A 22,480-nucleotide genomic window follows, 5' to 3' on the forward strand; every position below is an offset into this window, starting at 1 on the left:
TCTAAAAACAAGGTGTCACTATTATTTTCATGTACTTTTTATTGACGTATAGTATCCATGTTTTATTAGGTCAGGGATGATGAAATAATACTACCTGGACAGTTTTAGTCATTTGTGTGAGTTTGCACAAGAACAGAGCTGAACTGGAAAACCATCAGAGCGTGTTCAGGTTGCTCCATGTGTCTCTACATGTGTGTTACTGTATCTAGTTCAGTCGGATGCTGTCGCCTATTCAGGTCACGGTCAAACCGAGACAGAAACAGACAGAATTAGAGAGGGAGAGAGTTAGGAAGGGAAGAAGAAGAAGTAGTAAACCAGTAGATAGAACAGGAAGCTCTGGGCTCTCACTGAGAAAAGCCCTTTTCCCCTGAGAGCAGGACAGGACAGGAGACAGGGAGAACTCGGAAACGATGATTGCTGCAGTAATACGAAGGAGTTAAAGCATCAGAGAATGAGTGGAGATGCGTGGAAAGCTCAAGTAAGGACAGGAGAGGTTAAAACAGGATATGACACAACGCAGCTTTGAAGAGCGAGCATGAAAAGAGCAATAAGTGGAGCAAAATGAGCAACTGAATAGACTGCAAATAGCCACAAACACGGCTGGCATGCAGCTTTGTCAGAAAAAGTAATGTTTCTTGCATTCAGTTTAAGAGAAAACGACAGGGCTTTTGTACATGTATGTCATTTGACACTTAAAGAAATAGCTCTGTCGGTAGGTATTTACATTTAGACTGTAAAAAAAAAATTGTGAAAAATAATTAAAACATTACAAGAAAAACTGTAATGTTCAAAAACTGGAATAAAAACTAAAAATAATACAAATATCTCTTACATATTGATATTGTAGCTGATTTAAATACAGTGTCAGTTTATGGTTAAGCATGAATTAATATTTGTCAAAAATATGTGGACAGCATTTGCAGTTATGCTCCCCTTAGATGGATCTGTTGGTGTATGGGACGTTATTTGAAGCTGATGCGGAAATGTACAAGTAGTATTTGACAGCTTGCGCTTTTCAAGTTGTAGTTTGTTTTAGCTTCTTTAGATGGTTTTGTCCAATAATTATCAGCACAGAGGTTGATAAGACGAGTACATGGTAAATTTCTGGGTTCATGAGATGATCAGTGGGGCAGGAAAGAAGAAAAACAGCCTCACAAATTTGCATTCAATTTTGTACTTTTTTGAAATCTTTCCTACTTTTTATGAAACTTGGGAGGATTTGAGTCCCGCTGATTCTCAAAGAGTTACTTTAATGACACCATTTGAGAAAATTAGAGGGGAAAAATCTCTCTGGTGGATCTCTTAATAATTCATAGACTGCTGAAATGTGACAAGACTGACAATTGAAAGCTAAACACCATTGTTTTGTAAGTCTAAAGCCAAATTGGCTGATTTCAGAAGAATTTGAAAAGCGAAAATGAAGTGAAATGTTTCTGAAAAAAATTGAAGGAGCGCTAACACTAACCGCAAGGTAATTACCCAATTGGAACTGACTGAAGGAGAAAAACATATTAAAAACAAAACAGAAGCTTTCAGTATAAATGTATTTTAAGAAAACACACAAACCAACCAAAACTACATTGTGAGTCAAAACCATTACAGAATACCAGAGTGCAGCCACTGCACACTGCAACCAAACATTTCTATTGTTTGGTGCACCTGCCATTTGCAAGGTCGCTTGGTTTTAACTCGGTTTAGAATTTCACATTAGAGCATCCACATTTCACCCTGTTCAAACTAATTCTTGGTCACAAACCTGTTTGAGCTGCTGCACTGCAGTAACTAGGGGAGACTAGAAGCTTCTAGTAGTATCTACCAATGCACGTGAGGCGTTTAGGGAACATCAGTAGAGGGTTTCATGTACTGTTGTTCTTCATGTGAGGTGTTTAGGGGATGTCCATTCCGCTTACCACCACTATAGGTAGATTTTGCACCTATAAGAAATACTGAGCTATCTTAAAATGACCAACATTATGTATTTATTGCGAAGAGTTGGCAGGAGTGCTTTTGCGCTCAGAGAATCCACTTTCCAAACTGAAGATAAGCAAAAAGCGCAGCGTCTCCAATAGTCTCAGAAATTATAATAAAAAGTAAAGCAAAAGAAACACACAATTTATAGCATAGCCAAATAGAAGCTACCATTTACCAAGCCTTTATAGCATATCATCCTTATAGAAAACAATACTTACTATAAAAAAAAAACATTCATCTACACCTTGATTACTGTTTATAATCATTTAGATTATTTATGACGAAATTACAAATGTGTATGATAATCGACTCAAGAACATGTAATGCTGAAAGCTCTGTTTGTGGTGCTGAATAATGCTGAAAGCACCTAAATTACATTAAGCCCACCCAGTAGCTACTGAATACGCATTTTAGGGAGTAAGATCTTCTAAAATCATTGTTTTACAATGTCCTAGATAGCTTTTAGCAAGATGTTAGCGGGAGCTTGCAGACTATACTCAGGACTGATGCATGAAGTTTTAATAATAAGAAAGTGCCTTTGTCAGCACAGCATGGCGGTGGCATCATCATTACACACTGATCTTTATTTGGTGATATTGAAAAGGAAAATGATGGGGTCATTATTTATTAACTTTTTTGCAAACTTGTTAGCAACTTAAGATGAAAAAAGACCTTGATTCTGAACTACCAGCTGCTCAGCTGTGCTACAAGTGTTGGGAGGATTGAGAGTAATGGAGATGGAGCTGCTCTGTTGGACAAAGCTGCTCTTTTTCTTAAAGCATCTTTTTTTCTGTATTATGTTTTACAAAATCATTTATTGGCCTTTATTGAACAACATATATGCTTGATAAGCTGATATTGGGTGCACCGAAATGAAAAAGTGTCTTATCAGTGCAAACAGTGTGAAAAGTTATTCTGGAGCCCCCTTATGATGACTAATAAAAAGATGCATCAGGCGTCTTCGATAAATCCACTACACTCACATGAAGTCAGGGTTCTTGAGGTGATTGCACTGCGAAGCTCAAAGAAAATATGAAGCGCTGAAGATGAAATGTCATTCACTTAAAGAAGACGCTTTTGCATCAGTGGCAGCTGCAGCAAAACAGCCCAGATTAGCAGCGATTTGAGTCACGGCAGTTACATTCTGCAGCTCCACGTTCTTTGGCTTTTAAACCCCCCTCCTTTTTCACGCTCTCAACTTTTCTCTGCGCCTGTTCTTAAGCTTGGACTCCAAATAGAGTCCAAACGCCAGAAATAGAGCATATTAAGACACAGTTTCAAACCGACACACACAAAAAGAAGCTTCCTTTTGCTGCTCTCGCGCAGGTTGGGGACTAATTAGATGTCTTGCTTCTCTTTCCCGGTGTGCAACTCTTTCACTCAACACCTGTATTTTTTTATTTTTGTCTCGCAGCTCCTCTTTCCTCTTCACTTTTCTGTATTTCCTCTGTTACTGTCTCCTCTCCTCTCTTCTGCTGCCCTCATCCAGTGGGCTAAAAACCCAATTTATTTCTGTAACATAAGAGAGGGTTGTGCGGGTCCCGGGGGGATTTCTTTCTTTTTTTCTTTTTTTTTTCTTTTTTTTTGCTGTTGTGTTGTCAAGGTAACACACTGTCAGGGACACTACGGCCTCTCGAGCCGGTTGAAAAGCACGGTGAATGTATTCATTAATTTAAAAATAGGAGGGGAGGAATGAAAGGGAGAGGAAGGGGATAAAGAGGGAGGTGAGATGAAGGGAAAATGGATCAAGAGAAGGTTGGAATGGAAAAGAAAAGGATGCAGCTTGGACCAGAAGTATCCCAGCACTGATGGCATCCCCCTGCTTAAGTCGAATGGGCCAACCCCCCCCCCCAAAAAAACAAAACAAAACAAAAAAACAAAAAAAACCACATGCAGCAGCTGTCAGTCAAGTGGCCCCAATTGGCTATCAGCAGTTGCCATGGTAACCGCCTCCCTATACTCATGCTGCTATCATGCAGCTCTCCCCTATGAGCCGATGCACAGAGGTGTGTCTCCAGCTTGTGTGTGAGGCGAACAGAGATAAACTCCACACTGGAGCTCCGTCAGGCATTTCATATAATTAGAGAGTTTTCATATCAGCTGAAGATGCTGCTTCACCATCTCTGTTTTTCATTTAACCCTCTGAACACCAAAAACCACCACTGGGATCTTAAAGGCACTTTATCTTAAACGAGAGGAGTGTTAACCAGAAACTGTAAAGCCAAAAAGAGTTATTGGATTTTCAACTTTTCAGCACTTGCTGATGGTGTCATATGGAACAAGTTAACCAAACTTTAGCTTGAAGTCGTGATATTTAATAAAACGAAATCACTTTAATCTACTTGTCTTGTTTGAAAATTTGCCAAAAATAACTAATATATTCTATCCAGAAACTGTAAATAACTAAAAATTCTGCGCTCCTCAGTACAACCATGAAGACATCAGTGATTCAGCTGCGACCAACGGTCATGCAACAAAAATTCAGGGAGTTTCCAGCTGAACTTCAGGTTGTGTTTACACAGAGCAGACAGAAGACAAGCATGGAAACAAATTAAGAATGGAAGCGGTATGTAGAGCGACCGTTTCTTCATGTTTGGCAACACATGTTGACACATGCTTTTAGTTTTTAAACACCTAATTTTATACATTTTCAGCCTGTAGACGTACCAAATAATAATTTGTGATTTGTAATTTAATTTTAATACATTATTTAGCTTTTTTTTAAACATTACAGCACTCATTTTTAACACACTCTTGATACTTTTTTTTTTAAATTTAGTGGATGTTTATATTGTAATTTCTAGGTAGCTGTTGACAAGCTGCTAGTGGAGTTTGCTGTCCTAAGGATAGGTACATGATGTTTTGGTCATATGGAAGTGCCACTGTTTACGCAGCATGGCGGTGGCATCATCATGCACTGATCATTAGCTTCATATCAGACTGTACTGAAAGATCCTCTGTGCTTGTTGCTTGAAAATGCTAAGGAAAATGTAACTTCTGTGGACGCTACCATACATCTTGATTCAAAGAAAAAGACATTTGTGAATTCTCTTTGCTTGGAGCCGTGGTTGTGCTGCTTCCATGGAGGTACATGAATTTGTATTCCAGTGAAAAATGAGCCCACAGTGAGTAAAAATGTGACAAATGTTCCCCCTTCCTCTATTTTTTTTTTTTACTTGCTCATTGGAAGAGCACCAAGAAGTGTCTTCCCTACCTACCTAGTATCAGATTTCACTTCTTGTTGCGGTGACTGACAGCTGTCGCAGGTGATGTGTCAGCGATAAGGCCGGGATGGCAGAGGACTGCTCTGGTGGAGCTCAGGCCTCAGGGGAGAGGAAGCTCGGTTTGACAGCAATCTGAGATCAGCACTGTCATATTTGCCTTTGAGGTCATGTGTCAGTGATGCTGCCTGTGACTTTTGCTTGTGTATGTGAGGACTATAGAAGGAAATGTGCAACTGAGAGGTAGAACACGGGGATAAAGTTGAGAAAAACTTTGTTCCAATTGCGTGAAAAGTGACTTAAACTTAAAATTGCCAATCCTAACCCTAGGCGTTTGAGAGTCAGTTCGATAAAAAATGAAATAGCTTCAGAATATTTGTTAAAGAAGTGCTCTCTCTCCTATTAATGAAGTTGCCCTTTTACAATAAAATAAGCTAGTATTAGGTCTTCCACTAATGTCTGTGTTAATTGTCAGTAAATTTTCTTTTTCTTTTTTTAAATCAATCAAAATAAAATAGCGTTCAAATGCCATCGTAGTATCTATAAAGCTTGGATGAGATCTTCAGATATCTCATTTCATGTGCACCAAAAGGTTCAGAAATCGACCTGAAACTATCACGTTTGACAATGTTTTTGCCTGAAAAAAATGACTTCAGTGATTAATCTGTAATCAAGAGAGCAGCTCATTAATTTTCTCTTGATTAACTAATCATCGCTGGCTGATTTGTTTTGATGGCTTAAGTGATACCAGTGGTGACCGATGGTTAATTAGTTGTAAATGAATGATATAGATGTCATTTTTAATTAAATATCAACGATACAGATCACAGTTTTAATTAAATATGTAGTGTTCATGAATGCATCAGCTCTTGGGTGAAGCGTCTAGTCTGCTGGAATTTCATTAGGAAAAGAAGAGAAGTTCATCTGTGCTGCTTTTGTAATCCACTGTGGGCATGTTTGTGAAACAAAAACATATGCTGCAGCTATTTTATCTGTTAGCTCGTGGCTTCTGTTTTGCTTTTAACCCAATATATCGCTAAAATAACACCATTTATCAGAGTCAGAAACTGTGAAGTCAGAAGGAACAACTGTGAAGTCAGAAAGAACTGTTAGAGTTTCAGTTTTCAAATGGTCTTTGAACTACTCATCTGAAACTAATCTGAGTTTAAAGGCGTGATATTCCATCAAAATCACTTTATTCTACACGTTGCATTTAAAAATGTGCCAAAAATAAACCGTTAAGATGAATTCAATTCTTTAAAAAACAAAAAATTCTCCGCTCATCAGTGTAACTCCAGAGCCATTACTGATTTAACTGTGACCAACGATCACTTGACAAAAATTCATGGAGGTTTTGGATGAAATTCATGCTATGGTTCCACACAACATTAAAATATAAGTACCTTTCGAGTGTTTTTTTCCCATTATTTTTTATCGGTTGTCACTGTTTTTTACTTTATGCACACTTTTTTTTTTTTACTGCTTCTCTATAGAAACATCACATCCCTAGCTAGATGTAAGGGTACCTCAAAAATGCATTTTGTACAGTATGACAAAAAGCAGAAAAAATGTAAATATGTTTAAATATTGATTTAGTAAAAAAAATAAAAACCTTAGATACAAAATGTACAACATTTTTCCAAGTGCCCACAAGTGTCTCTGCATACTTTAGATATTTTACAACTTTATTTTTCAATTTGTTTCCATACTTGTTTGCAATCTGCTTTGTGTACACACTGCCTGCAGTTCATCCTATTTCTGCAAACACTTGCTTGAATTTTTGTCTCATGATTTTTGGACAGAGATGAGTCATTCATGGCTCCACTTGTGTAGTGAAAATAGCAGATTTTTTAGTTTTTGACAGAATCTGGTTGGAACAAATTGTTTTATTTTTGGTGAATTCTTAAATGTAGAATGAAGTGATTTTAAGCTTAGATTTGAATACATGTCCCTGATGAGTATTTGTAGGTCCTTTGGTGAGTAGGAAAACAGGGAATCCTTTCTGTTTCACAGTTATTGGCTCTGATAGATGGTGGAATTCTGTTGGTTTTTTTTCAGGTTTTTCATCACATTACTTAACAGATTGCAAAAAAACATCACAATGAACCCAATTAAGGACGATTGAAGCCAGTACTGGGTTTATACAACTGTACAATGTCCACAGAAATGTGCATTGGACAGTGTGTGCATCTACAATGGAGCGTAATCAACGCTTAAGTATGGGTCAGAAAGAAGAAAAGAAGGCTGTGTGTGAATGGACAGCAGTGGAATGAATGGCAGCCAGTGGAAATGCCAAAGGTGGTGTTTTTGTGAGGAAGGATGAGAGAGAGGATTCATGTGAACACACCAAAGCTCAAAGCCTCTGGGAAATGTATCGGAGAAATCAATATTTCAGAAGGCGCCGCTGGTCCTTCGCTTTCTCCATAGTTGCCCCTTTTGTTCAAATGAAGCGATGTAGTGTGCTTGGTGTTACTAGCCAGAGATTACAGTGTATTTTTGGGAAACTCTCAGCTAAAAATACAAAAACTATTTCAGTGCGGTGCGTTTATTCCGGCAGACCTCTCCGTGACTCGGATAGCAGCTTTTAGCTTTCAGCTGGATGAAAAGAGAGAGAGAGAGGAAGAGGGAGAGAGAGAGGGAGCCATGACTCATTCACATTATCCTCTGAAGTGGAAATCCTGAAAACGTGTCTTACTCACACATACAAAAACACACACTGGAGCAGGGGGGAGCCCAGGAGCTCTTTCGGAGTGCCACCATGTGTGATGTGCTTGAAGCAGCAGCCCATCGAACACTGTGGAGCCGCAAAATCGCTCTAAAAACGGGGGAAAGTGTGTTTTAACTCATGTCCTTAACTGTACCACCAACTCAGAGGAGGGAAGTTAGTTAGTTTCAACTTTGAGACAGTCTTTGAATCATCCGATCATGTGCAGCGTCCGATTCTGTCAGAAAACATTATAAAATCTAAGTTTAAAGTCCTCATCTTTCTTTTAAAATCACTTTACTCTCCATGTCTCATTTTTTAAAAATGCCAAAAATAAACCGTTTGCTGAATTCAGGTTGACACTTCCTATTTTTAGACTATATAGAGTATTGCACCCTGATGGAGATTGATAAAGGATTTTCATTTCCTCAAGTCAACAAGACCTTTGATTGATTTTTCCATTCCCTGATATGAGTTTTGTTTTCCATATTGACTGTGGATAAATGTTCACCTGTTCGCTGGTTATTAAAGTTCATTTTTGAGTCTGTGAAGCAGAAAAAGGGAAGACAGTTGAAGCTTTTGGGCCACAACCAAGAAAAGAAGAAGTAGGTTAGATGAATGTAGGTTGCATAAAGCTGCATTGTACAGAATCAGGCACTGAGTTTGGACTTTTTAGCTGCTGCATTTATTGTAAAAATGAATGGATTGTTGGTCAGTTTGAAAGGATGAGTCATATTAAGATTTTATTTTTGCTCTTTTTGAACCCTAGAACCTGCGATTGGGTTTGAAAGGCAAGTTTTTGTGTAAAAAATGTATAAAATCACACCATTTATCAGAGTCAGAAACTGTTAAAACTGAAAAAAAAATGGATTTTTATTTTTACTAACAGTCCGTGAACTATTCATGAAATAGTTCAACTGAACAAATCTCGTCTGAAAATATTTAATCAAAATTTATTTATTTTAATGTGCAATTTCAAAAAATAAAAGTAAAAAATGAATGGTTTTCTCCAAACAGATTCTGTAAAAAAAAACACAAAAAAATCTGTGCTTTTTACCGCAACTGTAAAGCCATTAGTCAAAAATTTAAAATTTTGAAGTCCTTATCACAGTCATGGGGCCAACAATGGCTCAAATCTGACACATAACAAAGTCACGTAACAAAGATTTTGTAATTTTTTGACTTCATTAGGCTGAACTGCAGGCTGTGTATGCACATAGCAAATAGGAGACATCAAAAACAAAATTAATACATAAATAGCTAAGTATCTAAAGTATGTGGAGCCATCTTTTTCCCAGTGTCTGTAAAACCTGTGGGCACTTGTGGGCATTCTCCATCCATCCATTCTCTATGCACCGCTTTATCCTCACTAGGGTCGCGGGGGGGTGCTGAAGTCTATCCCAGCTGACTCAGGCGAAGGCAGGGGACACCCTGGACAGGTCACCAGTCTGTCGCAGGGCTACATATACAAACACACAATCACACTCACATTCACACCTACGGGCAATTTAGAGTTATCAATTAACCTCAGCATAATTTGGACTGTGGGAGGAAGCCGGAGTACCCGGAGAAAACCCACGCATGCACAGGGAGAACATGCAAACTCCATGCAGAAAGATCCCAGGCCGGGATTTGAACCGGGGATCTTCTTGCTGCAAGGCGAAAATGCTAATCACTTTCCACTGTGCAGCCCTGGAAATGTTCTGTACCTGTTAATTCCAAATTTTTGTAAAATAATTAACTGTGATTTATAGCATTCTACCTTTGTTCTACGCCACCACAGAACCATAGAGGTTTCCATAGAGGTACGTGGCTTTAAAATGCAGTGAAAAAAAATAGCCCACAGTGAGTAAAAATGTGTCAGGAGCAAAGAAAAACCACTTGGAGCGCTAAAGAATGTTAACAGGAGTGTGAATCAAAAGGTTTCGGCCATGTCTGTGTGAACTGGGGAGGAAACCACAGTCACACCTTCAGCGTTTGCTCTGGGAGTGGTTTGTGGAAGGAAACTCAAACAGCAGACTGACCCAGAATGTGCAGCTTCACCTACGTACTGCAAATAGCTGCCTCGAACAGCTCAACATTTAAAGTCTTTGACGTGACAAATTGTTGTGCATTTGCTACGATATCTGAGTGAGAGAATGAGCTGTAAAGTAACAGCGAAAAAGGAGAAAAGATGCCACAGGTGGTTTTTATTTTGAAAGCAAACACATTAGAGTGAGACATATAGAAATGTCATAGATGTGATGAGTTGTCAAGCTCATAAAGGGTGAAAAGAAAAAAGTACACACAGAAACAGATGGAGGATAGCAGTGACACCGAGCTGCAGCCTCTCCAGCCACCGATGGTTTCACAGCTTTGTCTCAGAGCCTTTAAAAGTCTCCCACAATCCCTGGGATTCAGAGGATAAAGGGAAGCATTGCTCATTGTTTCATGGCCTTTCTGCAACCAGAAAACGCCACAGCAGGTTAAACAGACAAAGACAAAGATGGTGAAGAAGATTTTAGTCCTCTAACAAGTTAGTGATCCTCTTCTTTCTTGTTCTCTCTTCTCTACACCATTAGCCGCTATCACAATCATTCATCTCATTATTCAGAAATCCGAATTAATGATAAGATCGGCCCATTTCATTTTCTCCAGCTCTCATCTTTCCCCTTTTGGGGGGACATAAATTCTGCACGATTGTATTAATGTCCACATTGGCCAAATCACAGTGAGACGGAGAACGGAACAGAGTATCAGAGAATATTTGCTTAGACCAAATAATTGTGAAGAGATGAGAACTTTAAAAAGTCTGAAACTTCTCTATCTTTAGTTGTTATTGAGGTTGTTATTGTGCTGTTTGTAGTAATTCTTGTCATTGCTCCGGCTGCACGGATGTGGGAGTATTAGTCCCAAACTCAATCATTCCAACAGAGGAGGGAATTATTTTAAAGTCAGTCACTATTATATGTTTTTAACCAAAAAAACCCCAGTTCCTTTAGAGCAAATGCTACTCAATCAGGGGCCATTAGTCCATTTACTGGGACTATTTTCCTCTGTGGATTAACATATATTTGATTCTTCTCTTTTGTATAGTAGTGGGTGGAAAAACACATTGTAATGGCTGCAATGTTTCCATAAAATACTGTTGTTTTTTAATGTCTATTTTGAAGTATTGCATTAGAAATGGTTCATAGAAATGGCAAAATGTCTTAAATGCTTACTAAATTTTGCAAAAATATCTTTTTTGCTCATTTGAGGTGATTTTTGTTTTTGTTTTCTTAGGCTCTGAACCCCAAAAACTGTCAATGAATTTGAAAATTTCTCAGTATTTCACTATTAATCAGAAACTGTGAAAACCGAGCGAATTATCAGATTTCCTATTTTCCAAAAGTCCTTGAACTACTCGTGTGATGTGCTGTTCCATCAGAAGATGTAACCAAATATAAGCTTTAAATCTTGACTGAATTTGTTGTATTCTCTGTGCCACGTTTAAAATTTCTCCTGAAATAAATCGTTTATCCCAGTCAGTTTCTGTAAAACATTTCAGCTGTGACCAACAGTCACATGACAAAAATTCAGGAACTTTTCAGCTGAACTGCAGTCTGTGAAATGTGGCCAATACTAGTAGAAATGAAAGAATAATTACAACTTACCTGAATAAAAACAACTCCTGAAGAATTCTCCCCATCTTTCTCTTCGAGATGACCAAGGCAACTGTTTTTCTTTCTTTCTTTATTCTTCTGCTCTGTTTATTACAGCCATGTTGCCTCTATCGCCACCTTCTGACGACACTATGGAGCCTAGATAGCAGCAGTTAGCCCTAAGTTGCAATGTCTTCTTTTGGAATTTTTTCCATCATTGCAACAGTTTGCCTGACAGTCACATGAGAACACAGCTAGCGTGGCTCATTGATGTGTTTCTCGCTATTTTGGAGGCGGGAATAACTCATGGCTGCCTTTAACCACATGGGAAAAAGCTGTTTTTACAGTCGGTTTATTTCCCAATTTGGGGTTTTCATGGGATATATGGAAAATAATACAAATTTCACAACCATTTCCAGAGAAGCTGAGTCATTGTTTGGCTGTGACATGTATTTTTGTATTTCTACACCTAATCTAAGCATTTCACAGCAGAACTATAAACAGAGTGTTATGCTAACATGTCGACTCGCGGCCAGCAGGATACATTGCGTGTTAGATTGCATTCACTTCCTGCATATTAATGGTAAAGGAATTGTCTTTCTAACCATTTTCTCCTTTGTTTCTTTACAGAAACCTGCTGGACAGAGACACCTTCTCCAAATCAGACCCAAGTAAGATCCACCACCTCTCAAGTTTGTGTTACTGTCAGTGCATGCTGGTTAATTCAGATGGTAAAAACAAAAACAGAGAAAAGGCCCTCTTAGTTTTATTTATAGTCCAAATTCACTTGAATAATGTAGGTATATAAGAGAAAATGGCATGAAGAAAGAGAAAAAAGTAAAGAACAAATGTTAAAAGGGTCGAAAACAAGGGGAATAAGTGCACTTAAAGCTTAAATGCATTATAAAGGTCTATTCTTTTGCCATATGTAGCCATGAGTCAGTCCTTATATCTCTAAGTGTGCTTTTTTCCCCCCACTAAATGTGTTGTCTTGGCTCGAGGCAGGTCTGACTAATGCAGGAAGTCCACTAAGTAGCTTCTCCTTATTGATGGACAGTATTCGTGGCGATTCTGCTCTACTCTCCCACTGTTCAGATCAATATAATAATACTGTAAGGGCCACAGCAGTCACAGTTCAACGTTAAAGAAAACTCTCTTATTTGTTTCCTTTGCAAGAGTTTGTTGAGGTGATCAATATGCCAGAACTGTGTGCTCGAAACTTGACTTTTGTGAGACTTGGCTGTGCTTAAGTGGAGGTTGCGTTGTTTGATTTATTCCTCCCGTGCAACTGTAGAATTGTGTTATGCTGCTTGCAGAAATTTGAAGTCATTCTAATGTACGTCGAGCTGATGTATTAGAGGTGTTCAGTTCATGTATAATCTAAATGAACCCATGTCAAGTTGGTGATGCAAAATATGTAGCTTTCTTGATAAAAGCACATGAAAAGCCACAGAAACAATCATCATGTTGACTGCTGAGGTATTAGCCTTGTGTGCAGCTAATTTTGCACTGAGCTGAACTTGGCAACCGAACAAACAGTGATGCATTCGCTTACTAATGTGTGTGCTGAAATATATTTTAACCCTCTGAACTCCAAGCGGTTTCTGAGCGTTTTTTTTTTTTTTCCCTTGACAGGTTTTTATTTTTACTCTCTATGGGCTCATGTTGCGCCTTTATTGAAACACCACAACCACAGCGGGAAGTAGAGAGAACTCAAAAAGTCTTCTGTGCAGTATTATAAATCTGTAGTGCCATAAATCATAAAAAAGTTGAATTTCATCTAATATTTATTTATTTTAAATTTGAAAAAAACTGTAATCAGCATGTACAACATTTTTCCAAGTACCCACAAGTGTTTCCAACATTGAAAAAAATTATATATTTTACTCCTTACATATTCAGTTTTTTCTATATTTGTCTGCTGCTCTGTGTAAACACTGCCTGCAGTTCAGCTGAAAAAGGCCCAGAATTCTTGTTATGTAATTGTTGGTCACAGATAAATAACTAATGGCAAGCTGGTTATGGGAAAAGAGACTTTTTTTTGTGCAGAATCTGTTTAGTGCAAACATTTTATTTTGATAATTTTTTTAAACGAAACATGTAAAGGGATTTTAATTAAATATCAGCACATCGCAGATGAGTAGTTCAATAACCACTGGAAAGTCTCTGATTTGGTACTAGTCTCAAACTCTATGGAAATATACTACCAGTCAAAGTTTGGCCTTATCTTCTCATTCAATGGTTTTTATTTATTTTTGATTATTTTCTACATTATATATCAATACTGAAGACATAAAAACAGTGAAAGAACATATGAAATTAAGTAGTAAACAAGACAAGGTTAAACAAAGCAGAATAAGTTTTGTACTTTAGATTCTTTAAAATAGCCCCCTTTTGCTTTGATGACCGCCATGCACAGTCTTGGAATTCTAACAGCTTCTAAATCTAAAATATAAAACATGTTGTGGTTTGTTTAACACTTTTTTGCTTACAGCATAATTCCATATGTGTCCCTTTATAGTTTTGATATCTTCAGTATTAACCAACAGTGTAGAAAATAATTAAAAGAAATAAAAACCATTGAACGAGAAGGTGCGTCCAAACTTTTGACTGGTACTGTTTGCGACCAGATTCCCAGCCCAGTTATTGTCTTTTACCAACGCTAAGTTTGCCAGACGCGTTACGCGATAAAATCTTAATCTTAGCGGTGCAGAGCGGCAGGTTGGAAGTGACGTCTGGTTAATATGTGGCCCCAGTAAGCCACATATCAGTTACTATTTCATTTTCTTTCTGTTGGCAGCTAAAACACAAAAATTAGTGAATAAAGATAGCTTTGTCGCAAATGTGTCAGGATTAAAACACAATGTATGTGAGCACAGGGAGCAGGAGAGAAGTTAGCAGATGTAAAGTGCCTCTTGTGTGTTGCTCTGTGCTGCTGTGATCCAGGCTTTGTACAGTGCACAAACCGCCTTTATTTTGCCTGATAATTTGAAGTAATACCATATTTTCAAAGCCTTGGCTCTTTGGAAACTTTGACCGTGAACTGAGTCAGATTCTGCTGCTGCCATCATTGTCTAAAAGTGTAGTGATGAGCAGCTGACCAATGACTGGAACCAAAAATGACTACATGATAGTGCCACAAATATGTAGTGATAGTGAAGAAATACATTTTGTTATTACAAAATGAAGTAAAAAAAGAACGTTTGTTTAAAAGTATTGATTATTAGCATTGACATCGTTCATTGTGCAAACTAATCACAATCCTTTTGTTTAATTCATAGAAAAGTGGAGAAACAAAGCTTGGCTCTTGTGCTGTTGCCTTCTGTTATCTCTGTTGATGCACACTAACCGTATACTTGCTGTATTTTTCTGTGAGTGGTATCGATTCCCTCGTCTAATTCTCCACAGAAGCATATTTCCCAGTGGACCAAACCTTTACTTTAATGATATTTGATCTTTAGTAGGAAAAAAAGATCATCTGAAATGACTGTAAGCTCTTATCAGCTTTAATGTCGTCACACAGCCAGAGCTCTACACCTCACATCTCCCTGCATCCGATTTAGCAGTTCAACGTGGACCATGTTAATTAAGTTGAATTATATGTTTGCTTGTGGCTTTTGCGCTTTAAACTAACCACCTGCTTCGTATTTAGAACACAGACCCGAGTTCGGTGTTGATTTCCTCACTTAATTCTCAGCAAAAAAGAAATTGTTTTTTGCATGTGATGTGCTGAACCTCCATGTGAATTGGTGGATCGGAATGGGGAGTGAAGGCAGCATAAGATTCCTCCCTGAAATTAAACCACTTCTTGAAATTACAGATTACATCTCGAGATGTGTACGGCTGTGAAATTATGATATCACGATGACTTTTGAGGCCCTGTAGTGACTCACAGTCTGCAAAAACACAGCATGTCAGCACATCTGCAGCGGCATGAGGCCAAAATGACTCAAGGTGATGATGCTGATGACAGTGATGAGCACGATGATGAGGATGACAGTGATTAGGAGGAGGAGGAAGAGGAGGAGGAAGAAAGACGCGTGAGCTTTAACCATACATTTAGCTTTTATGCTGAGTGGCACTTGTGATTGTGCTGAGCGCCGCATCTTGGGTTTCCTGATATAAACCAGCCTGACAAGGGAAAAGAGCAAGGAGGTGAAGGAAAAAAGTTACTGGAAATGTAGATTATACCCTGGATATGTCACTTGGTGGTAAATATAGCTTTAAAATCTGAAGAGCAGTGATCCAGATGAGAAGGAACCCGAGTTTTCTGCTCTGTTATTGCTTCAAATGTGTCTTTTCTTCAAATATCACCTGCTTGTTTCTGTCAGAAACACTATTTATTTGTCTGTATACGGACACCCTGATAAATCCTGCTGTCTGTTATCTGAAAAAAAAAAAACTAAACATCAAAGCCCTTTCAAAAGGAAGTGTATGATCATAATTCACCTTTTAGAGAACCTGTCATGTTTTGGGAAATTACAAAATAGCTTTAAAATTATGCTTTTTTCCCCCCGCCATCTGAAGACAGGAAATATGTTTATTTAGACTTCATGAATAAAACTATTAGGAGCTTTGATGTTGTTTTGTTATTTCAAATTCATGCATTTATGGCTCATTAGTCATGTCCATGAAATGCCATGGCATTTGAGGGTTTTTTATGTATTTGCTGATCAAAACAGCTCAAAAACATGGTTATATTGACTAATCCTCATATTAGGCAGAGAACAGGAAGAACTGATGCATATTTCCCTACAATGCTGTATCTACAGTATAAATAGATGTTTGCATGAGCGTTGTGTAAGCTCTTGGGTTATCATTTATGTTCTTTTTGTTCATTTTTTTTCAGCTGTATCTTTGTTGTTGGGGAACAGCTCAGCATAATTATGAAAGAGCTACCTAAGAGTCACAAGGGTTACACTTCAGAGGATTTGTTTATCCCTGTAAGTTTTTTTGTTCTTGAAAAGACAGACTTTCTAACACGGTATGAAACACTGTGCCATAAGGTTTAAACTTACAACCTATTCACGAGCTGTCGTGGAAATTTGCTCTATCATTAAACTCAGAAAACACAAAACACTTTGCTGGGTTGTTGGCACTTTTAATATTGTAGAGTGGAAAGTTGGGTACAGTGAGCCAGTTTTTACTTGAGGTGTTGATACAGTGGAGACAGGACAGTCATGTCTAAAAGCTAAACATGTTCATATACTTCAGGATGTAGGGCATCCCTGGGAATAATTAATTTGGATCTAAAATATACTTTTTTTTTTAAACAGGGCTTTCCAAAAAAAAAAAAACTTTTCTTGTCTTAACTTGCCCCTGGCAAGGGAGGAAAAATTGAGAGTTTGGAGAAAGTATGTCAGGGTAAATTGTGAAATCAATTATGTTGAAGTAAAATTGCAAATTTGATACCTCACATAATTCTATCTCAAAGTAAGATAAATTCAACACCAAATGACCTCTTAAAAGTTGAATTTAAAAATGAAATGTACAACTTTAAAGGGCAATGTCTGTCAATAAGGCTCACAGATGACAAATTTTGGAACAAAATCATGTTTTACTACGTGTTTTACTGCCATTTATACAAAATTGGGATATTATTCAACATATAGCTATAGATTTAAAGTATTGAAATTATTTGCTGATAATCGTAGGTGGGAGCCAGTGGCTTAACTTAACCCCACTGCCACCATTTCAACAAACATGCATCATCCAGGCAGTTTAGAACTAACTTCATGTTAGCACTTTAGCCTCATATTGTAGCTTGCTAACACACTAGCACGTGTAAAATTGTTACTGTTACTCTCAATAAGTGTGCAGACACAACACTCATAAAACATAAACATGAAAAAAAAAGCAGTTTTGTTAACTAAAATGACCTCTTACTCCATGTGCTTCTTCTCTTCACTGGGAGAGTAGAATTGATACCTCTTCAAAAATATTTGGTCACATGACCAATTTCTTCCATGGCTTCTCGAAACAAAGGTGGCTCAACTAACCCACAGGCTCATCTTACCTTACAACTGACAGAGTTTGTCGAGATTCTCAGAGGAGAAGTACAACTACATAATTTTTTTATAGTGAATCAGACAGTCACACAGTCTTTTCCAGTCATTTAGAGTCTTTCTTTCATACCCTTTTTGGGAGTGTAGAAATATCTTCTATCGTTGGCCTCAAACCTTTTGACCCTTAGATACTTCTTCAACATCTGAGCTACCAGACGGCTATTCTACTTACAAAAATTGTCCCACAGCAAGAACACATGTACATAAAATGAACACGTAGATAATAAATGATAATCTAAGAGATCACCATTGATTTTGCTTTCACAGAGCCAATAGGAAAAGAGTTTGCATTTGCTATGAAAGCCTTTTAAACTTGTACTTCATCTTTGTTAAAGACAGGAATGAGAGTAAGAGAAGAAAAGGCGGGAAAGAAAAAAATTTGTTTACTGTAATTTTTGTAACCGAAATAAACCATTCATTCATTCATTCATTCATTCATTCTTTCATTCATTCTTCACAATGTTGAGTACGGTCTCTTTCCCAACTGTAATGATTGTTTTCCGTATTGTTAATGCATTTATGGACAAACCCAGCAACATTGTGAGTGTTCGAATTTGTAGTTACTGATTAATTTTGCTGATGTTATGCGTCTTTGTTCTTCACAGTTTGTGTTCTCTACACACAAGGAATGGGCAACAAAGAGTGGAGAGAGGTAAGTGTGTACATAGCTGAGTGTGCTGTTGCATCTCCTAAAGCCAACCAACAGATTATATATAGTTTGTATATGATTCAGTTCAACCACATGTGTTGGTTTTCTGACAGTTACTGGTTTCTTCATCATAATTCACAGATTATTGATGGGAATATAAGCTGAGACTTTGAGAAGGCCATTCTAAAATCTTAATTCTAGCCTGATTTAGCCATTTATTTTCATTTCCAGATGATCTATAGGACATTCATAAAAGAACCAAAATGCTAGCCTAGAGGTGCTAGACAACCCACGGCAACGAATTTAATTCTCTGCCAGGGTGGGTCTAGTTACCCTCCATAAGGCTCGAGGCTGGATTCTCCTAAAATTGGCCGGACCAATCACCATGAAGTGTAGAGTCAGAAGGCGGGCGTAACTAAGTGACGACAGAGGCGCAACGATTCTGACAGAAACAACAGGCGCATAATAAACAGCTATCTTTCGACTCGGCTTTGGCCACAGCCCTTAAAGATTTGAAGCTAAAATTCAACTTGAAAGATAGAAAAAGGACGGCACTGAAGTGTTTCATTGAGAAGAAAGACGTATTTGGACTTATGCCGACGGGATATGGCAAATCCTTAATATACCAGTTGGCTCCGCTGGTTGGGAAGCTAATGGGACTTAGCCACAATCCGCCGGCGCTCTGGGAACTCCGTTGCTGATTGGTTGTATACCTACCCAATTGCTGCAGAGTGATTTGAAAGACAACCTTTTAGCCCGCCTCCCTCCCTGTCGAGCGGCCCTAGACCCTTGTGCCTTCAGAACATGGGTCTAGCGCGGCTAGGCTACCAAAATGCATGATTGGTCCTTGTGACAAAGATGTATGTGTTTCCATGATTACAGCCTAGAAATTTAACAGTTATGGGTGTCATTGGAAATTCAAAATTGCCATGATATACATGGTCACAACAAAAGTATATAAACTTTTGGTTTGCAACTGATAGCAGGACTGAATTTGGGATCCATCAGACCAAACACAAATCGGCTTCTTATACAGACTTGTTTTTTCAGCACAGTCCATGGGTTTTCGATGGGGTTGAAGCTAGGACTTCATATTGCAATCAGTCCATCATAGAAAATAAAGAGTTATAGAAGTCATTGGAAACTCAAGACTGCCATGATATACATGGTCTCATACGTGGAGAGTAGTGACAAATTAACACTGAGCACGCCTCAGCTGTCTTTCTCTATTTTCAGTATGTAGCAACAATCTTACTTTTGGATAAATATGGTTAAAGGTGCCTGAATAATAGAGTGACACGAATTTGCCTCAAAGGAACATAAATAAATTTAATGGAAATTTAAGATTGTGGTAGCACACAAGACCATAATGGTCTTTTCTTTTGAAAAATGTGGCTTATTTTGAAGCCACACTGCTGCTCCTAGTTATTAAATTTAACAACACCGTCTCCAATATCGGTCATAACACACAACACGCTCCAAAATGGTGCTTGCTGCAAGGTGAAAGTGCTAACCACTACTCCACTGTGCAGCCCATGTAAGAAATAGACACTTGGTTTGTTCAAGCTCATTCATTAGGTTAGGACATAATTTGATCATAAATCACAGGTTATAATATCACAACGTTCCCTTATTTAGCTTTTGTTCTGTCAGAGTCTCCCCCTTGTGGCTGATTCTGGGATCTCATATCTCCATGCTCCACAACACCCACTGCTATGAGATCCCAGTCAGCCCCTATAAATGGCTGATTTTGGGATCCCATATCTCCATGCTTCACCATAACTGCTGTCACTGCCACGTTTCACTGCAATGAATATTCATGAATGTAAATGCGGAGGGCAAATCCTGCGGCCCAATCATTCCACAGTTATTCATATTTCTGAGTAGCCCATCATCTGCATGCATTATTAACAGGCTAAGTTAAATGCCAAACCAGGACCTACCTGACCCCCATTGACTCCATACTTCAGCTACTCTGCATTCATTACTCCAAAGCTCTACATAATCTTCTGTAACCAGCCTCCGTCTCCTCGTGTGTCTCCGAGGAATAAAAAAACAACTTGCAGGTGATTAGATATTTACACGAGTCACTACAACTTCACAGAGTGCTTGTAAAAGCTGTGATTTGCGAAAGGTCAACGCTTTAAGTAGCAGAAATATAAAATTACAGATAATAGATTATGCAGATTCGGGGCATTGAACTGACGTAGTTTCATGGTTCATCATTTAGAAAAGCAGAAATACACTGAATAAAAAAATTGTTTGCCTGATGCTTTAGCAAAATTGTGTTTTTGTTGGCCTTTATCTTGCTTTTTTTTGTCTAGTTTGGCAGAACGGAGGTGATTGACAACACGCTAAACCCAGACTTTGTGCGGAAATTCATTTTGGACTACTTCTTCGAGGAGAGGCAGAACATCCGATTTGACTTGTAAGTGAGATCTGCATCTATTTTGTTAGTATTCTGTGGATTTGTGTTCAAGTATCTGGAGTTCTTTCAGTCAGTCAGTGTCAGATGTCTTTTTTCCACACTTTGTTTTTCTAAAATATGGATTATACAAGGCCTTTGAAAGGTTCTCCAGCAAATTGGCAACTTACTGTGAAAACACAGCTGGACTCCTCACCACTGTCTACTGAGCTGTAATGTGTGCTCTGCTACATGTGCTGCCGAGTATTGGAAATATGTTGGACTGAAATTAGAAAATGTTTTCATCGACTTTCCCATTATGTTTGTCAAGAACAAGTTAGCAACTTACCATAAAGACACCGCTTGACTCCGCAACACTGTCTGCTTAGCTGTGATGTGTGCTCTGCTACATGTGCTACACAGCACTGGGAAAAAAAAAATGGCTAGACTGAATTTAGAAAAGGTTTTATTAACTTAACTGTTATGTATATCAAGAACTAGTTAGCAACATGCCATAAAGACACTGCTTGGACTTTGCTCCACTATCTGCTGAGCTGCGATGTGTGCTCTGCTACATGTACTACAGAGTACACATCACAGCATGACTCCATACCATTGTTTTCTGCATTTACTGTGCTTGATGTGCTGCAGAGTGTTGGAAATGTTAGGTTGAAATTGGAAAATGCTTTTATTGACTTTCAACATTGTGACTTTCAAAAATGAATTGGCAACCTACTGCAAAGACTCCACTTGACTCCGCACCAATGTCTGCACAGCTGCGGTGCGTACTCTACTACATGTGCTGCAAAGTATTGTAAATAATGTTTTAAATTGAAATTTAAAATATTTGTATTTACTTTCCCATGATGTAATTCAAAGACTACTTGCTACTTACTATGAAGACACCGCTTGGCTCCGTACCACAGAGTGCTCAGCAACATGTGCTGCAGTATTTTGGAAATAAATAAAACTACAACTATGGCTGTTTCTATCATTATTAATTAGCTTTCACCAGTGATTTCTGCTCTGCTACTACATTTTACTCCTGATTTATGTACATACAAAGAAGGTTAAGCGGATGAAATAACTCAGAGTCACTAGATTAACATCCAGCCACACCTCCTGGCCCAGTGTAAGGCAAGATAAGCGCTTAAGGTAATGCAAGTATGCAATAAATAATAGGAATACAAGAGAAAATATGCAGAATGATGGTTTATTCTTAGAGTTTGCGACATCATATAGCAAGATCTTCCTCTTTTATGTGACCTACTGTATACCTAACAGGGATGTTTGTGATAGAATTTAACTGCAACCACCTCATGTGTTTGATTGCAATGGTATTGTCTATATAAGCAGGCAGCAGATTTCAAGTTAGCATTGGCACTGGGAGAATGCTATTCTTACCGCTTATATTTGGCAGATCGTGAAATGGGCACGTTTACTGCTAAGCACATCCTCCAAATTATTCATTAAATGAATATTAAAAAAACACTTTACTGCCGAAATTATGAGCTATATTGAGCGATAAAATAAGGAAATGTGAGGACTGTTTGATACTATATCGAATATGTTCATTTTTAATCTTGTTTTGCATTTGTTTGCGCAAAGGCTGAAAATGCTATTTATTAATAGTCATGACTGATGTTTTTGAAAAGGATATCCTTTTTGTCGCTGCATTAAAAAACTGCATTGATCTACCCCAGCTGCCACAATAAGTCCATTGAATTAAATTGATTGCACTGCTGTTTATTGATGACCACATCATGGTGACACCTCACTGACATGAAGGTAGATCTGTAGGAGCCAACTAATCCTTACACTTAATAAGCCACCAGGTTGCCTC

The 22,480-nt window shown here is 38.1% G+C and overlaps 1 protein-coding gene across 1 annotated transcript in view; it reads left to right on the forward strand.

Annotated features, from left to right (window-relative positions):
* Positions 1 to 22,480, forward strand: part of LOC110950992 (copine-8) — a 138,994-nt gene that overhangs the window by 24,806 nt on the left and 91,708 nt on the right. The window contains exons 2-4 of the mRNA XM_022193878.2: positions 12,150 to 12,190; positions 18,190 to 18,236; positions 20,558 to 20,661. Coding sequence (XP_022049570.1) covers positions 12,150 to 12,190; positions 18,190 to 18,236; positions 20,558 to 20,661 — 192 coding nt within the window. The remainder of the gene's footprint in view (positions 1 to 12,149; positions 12,191 to 18,189; positions 18,237 to 20,557; positions 20,662 to 22,480) is intronic.

This window comes from Acanthochromis polyacanthus, chromosome 1 (genome assembly GCF_021347895.1).
Source record: "Acanthochromis polyacanthus isolate Apoly-LR-REF ecotype Palm Island chromosome 1, KAUST_Apoly_ChrSc, whole genome shotgun sequence".
In the NCBI taxonomy this organism is placed as follows: Eukaryota; Metazoa; Chordata; class Actinopteri; family Pomacentridae; genus Acanthochromis; species Acanthochromis polyacanthus.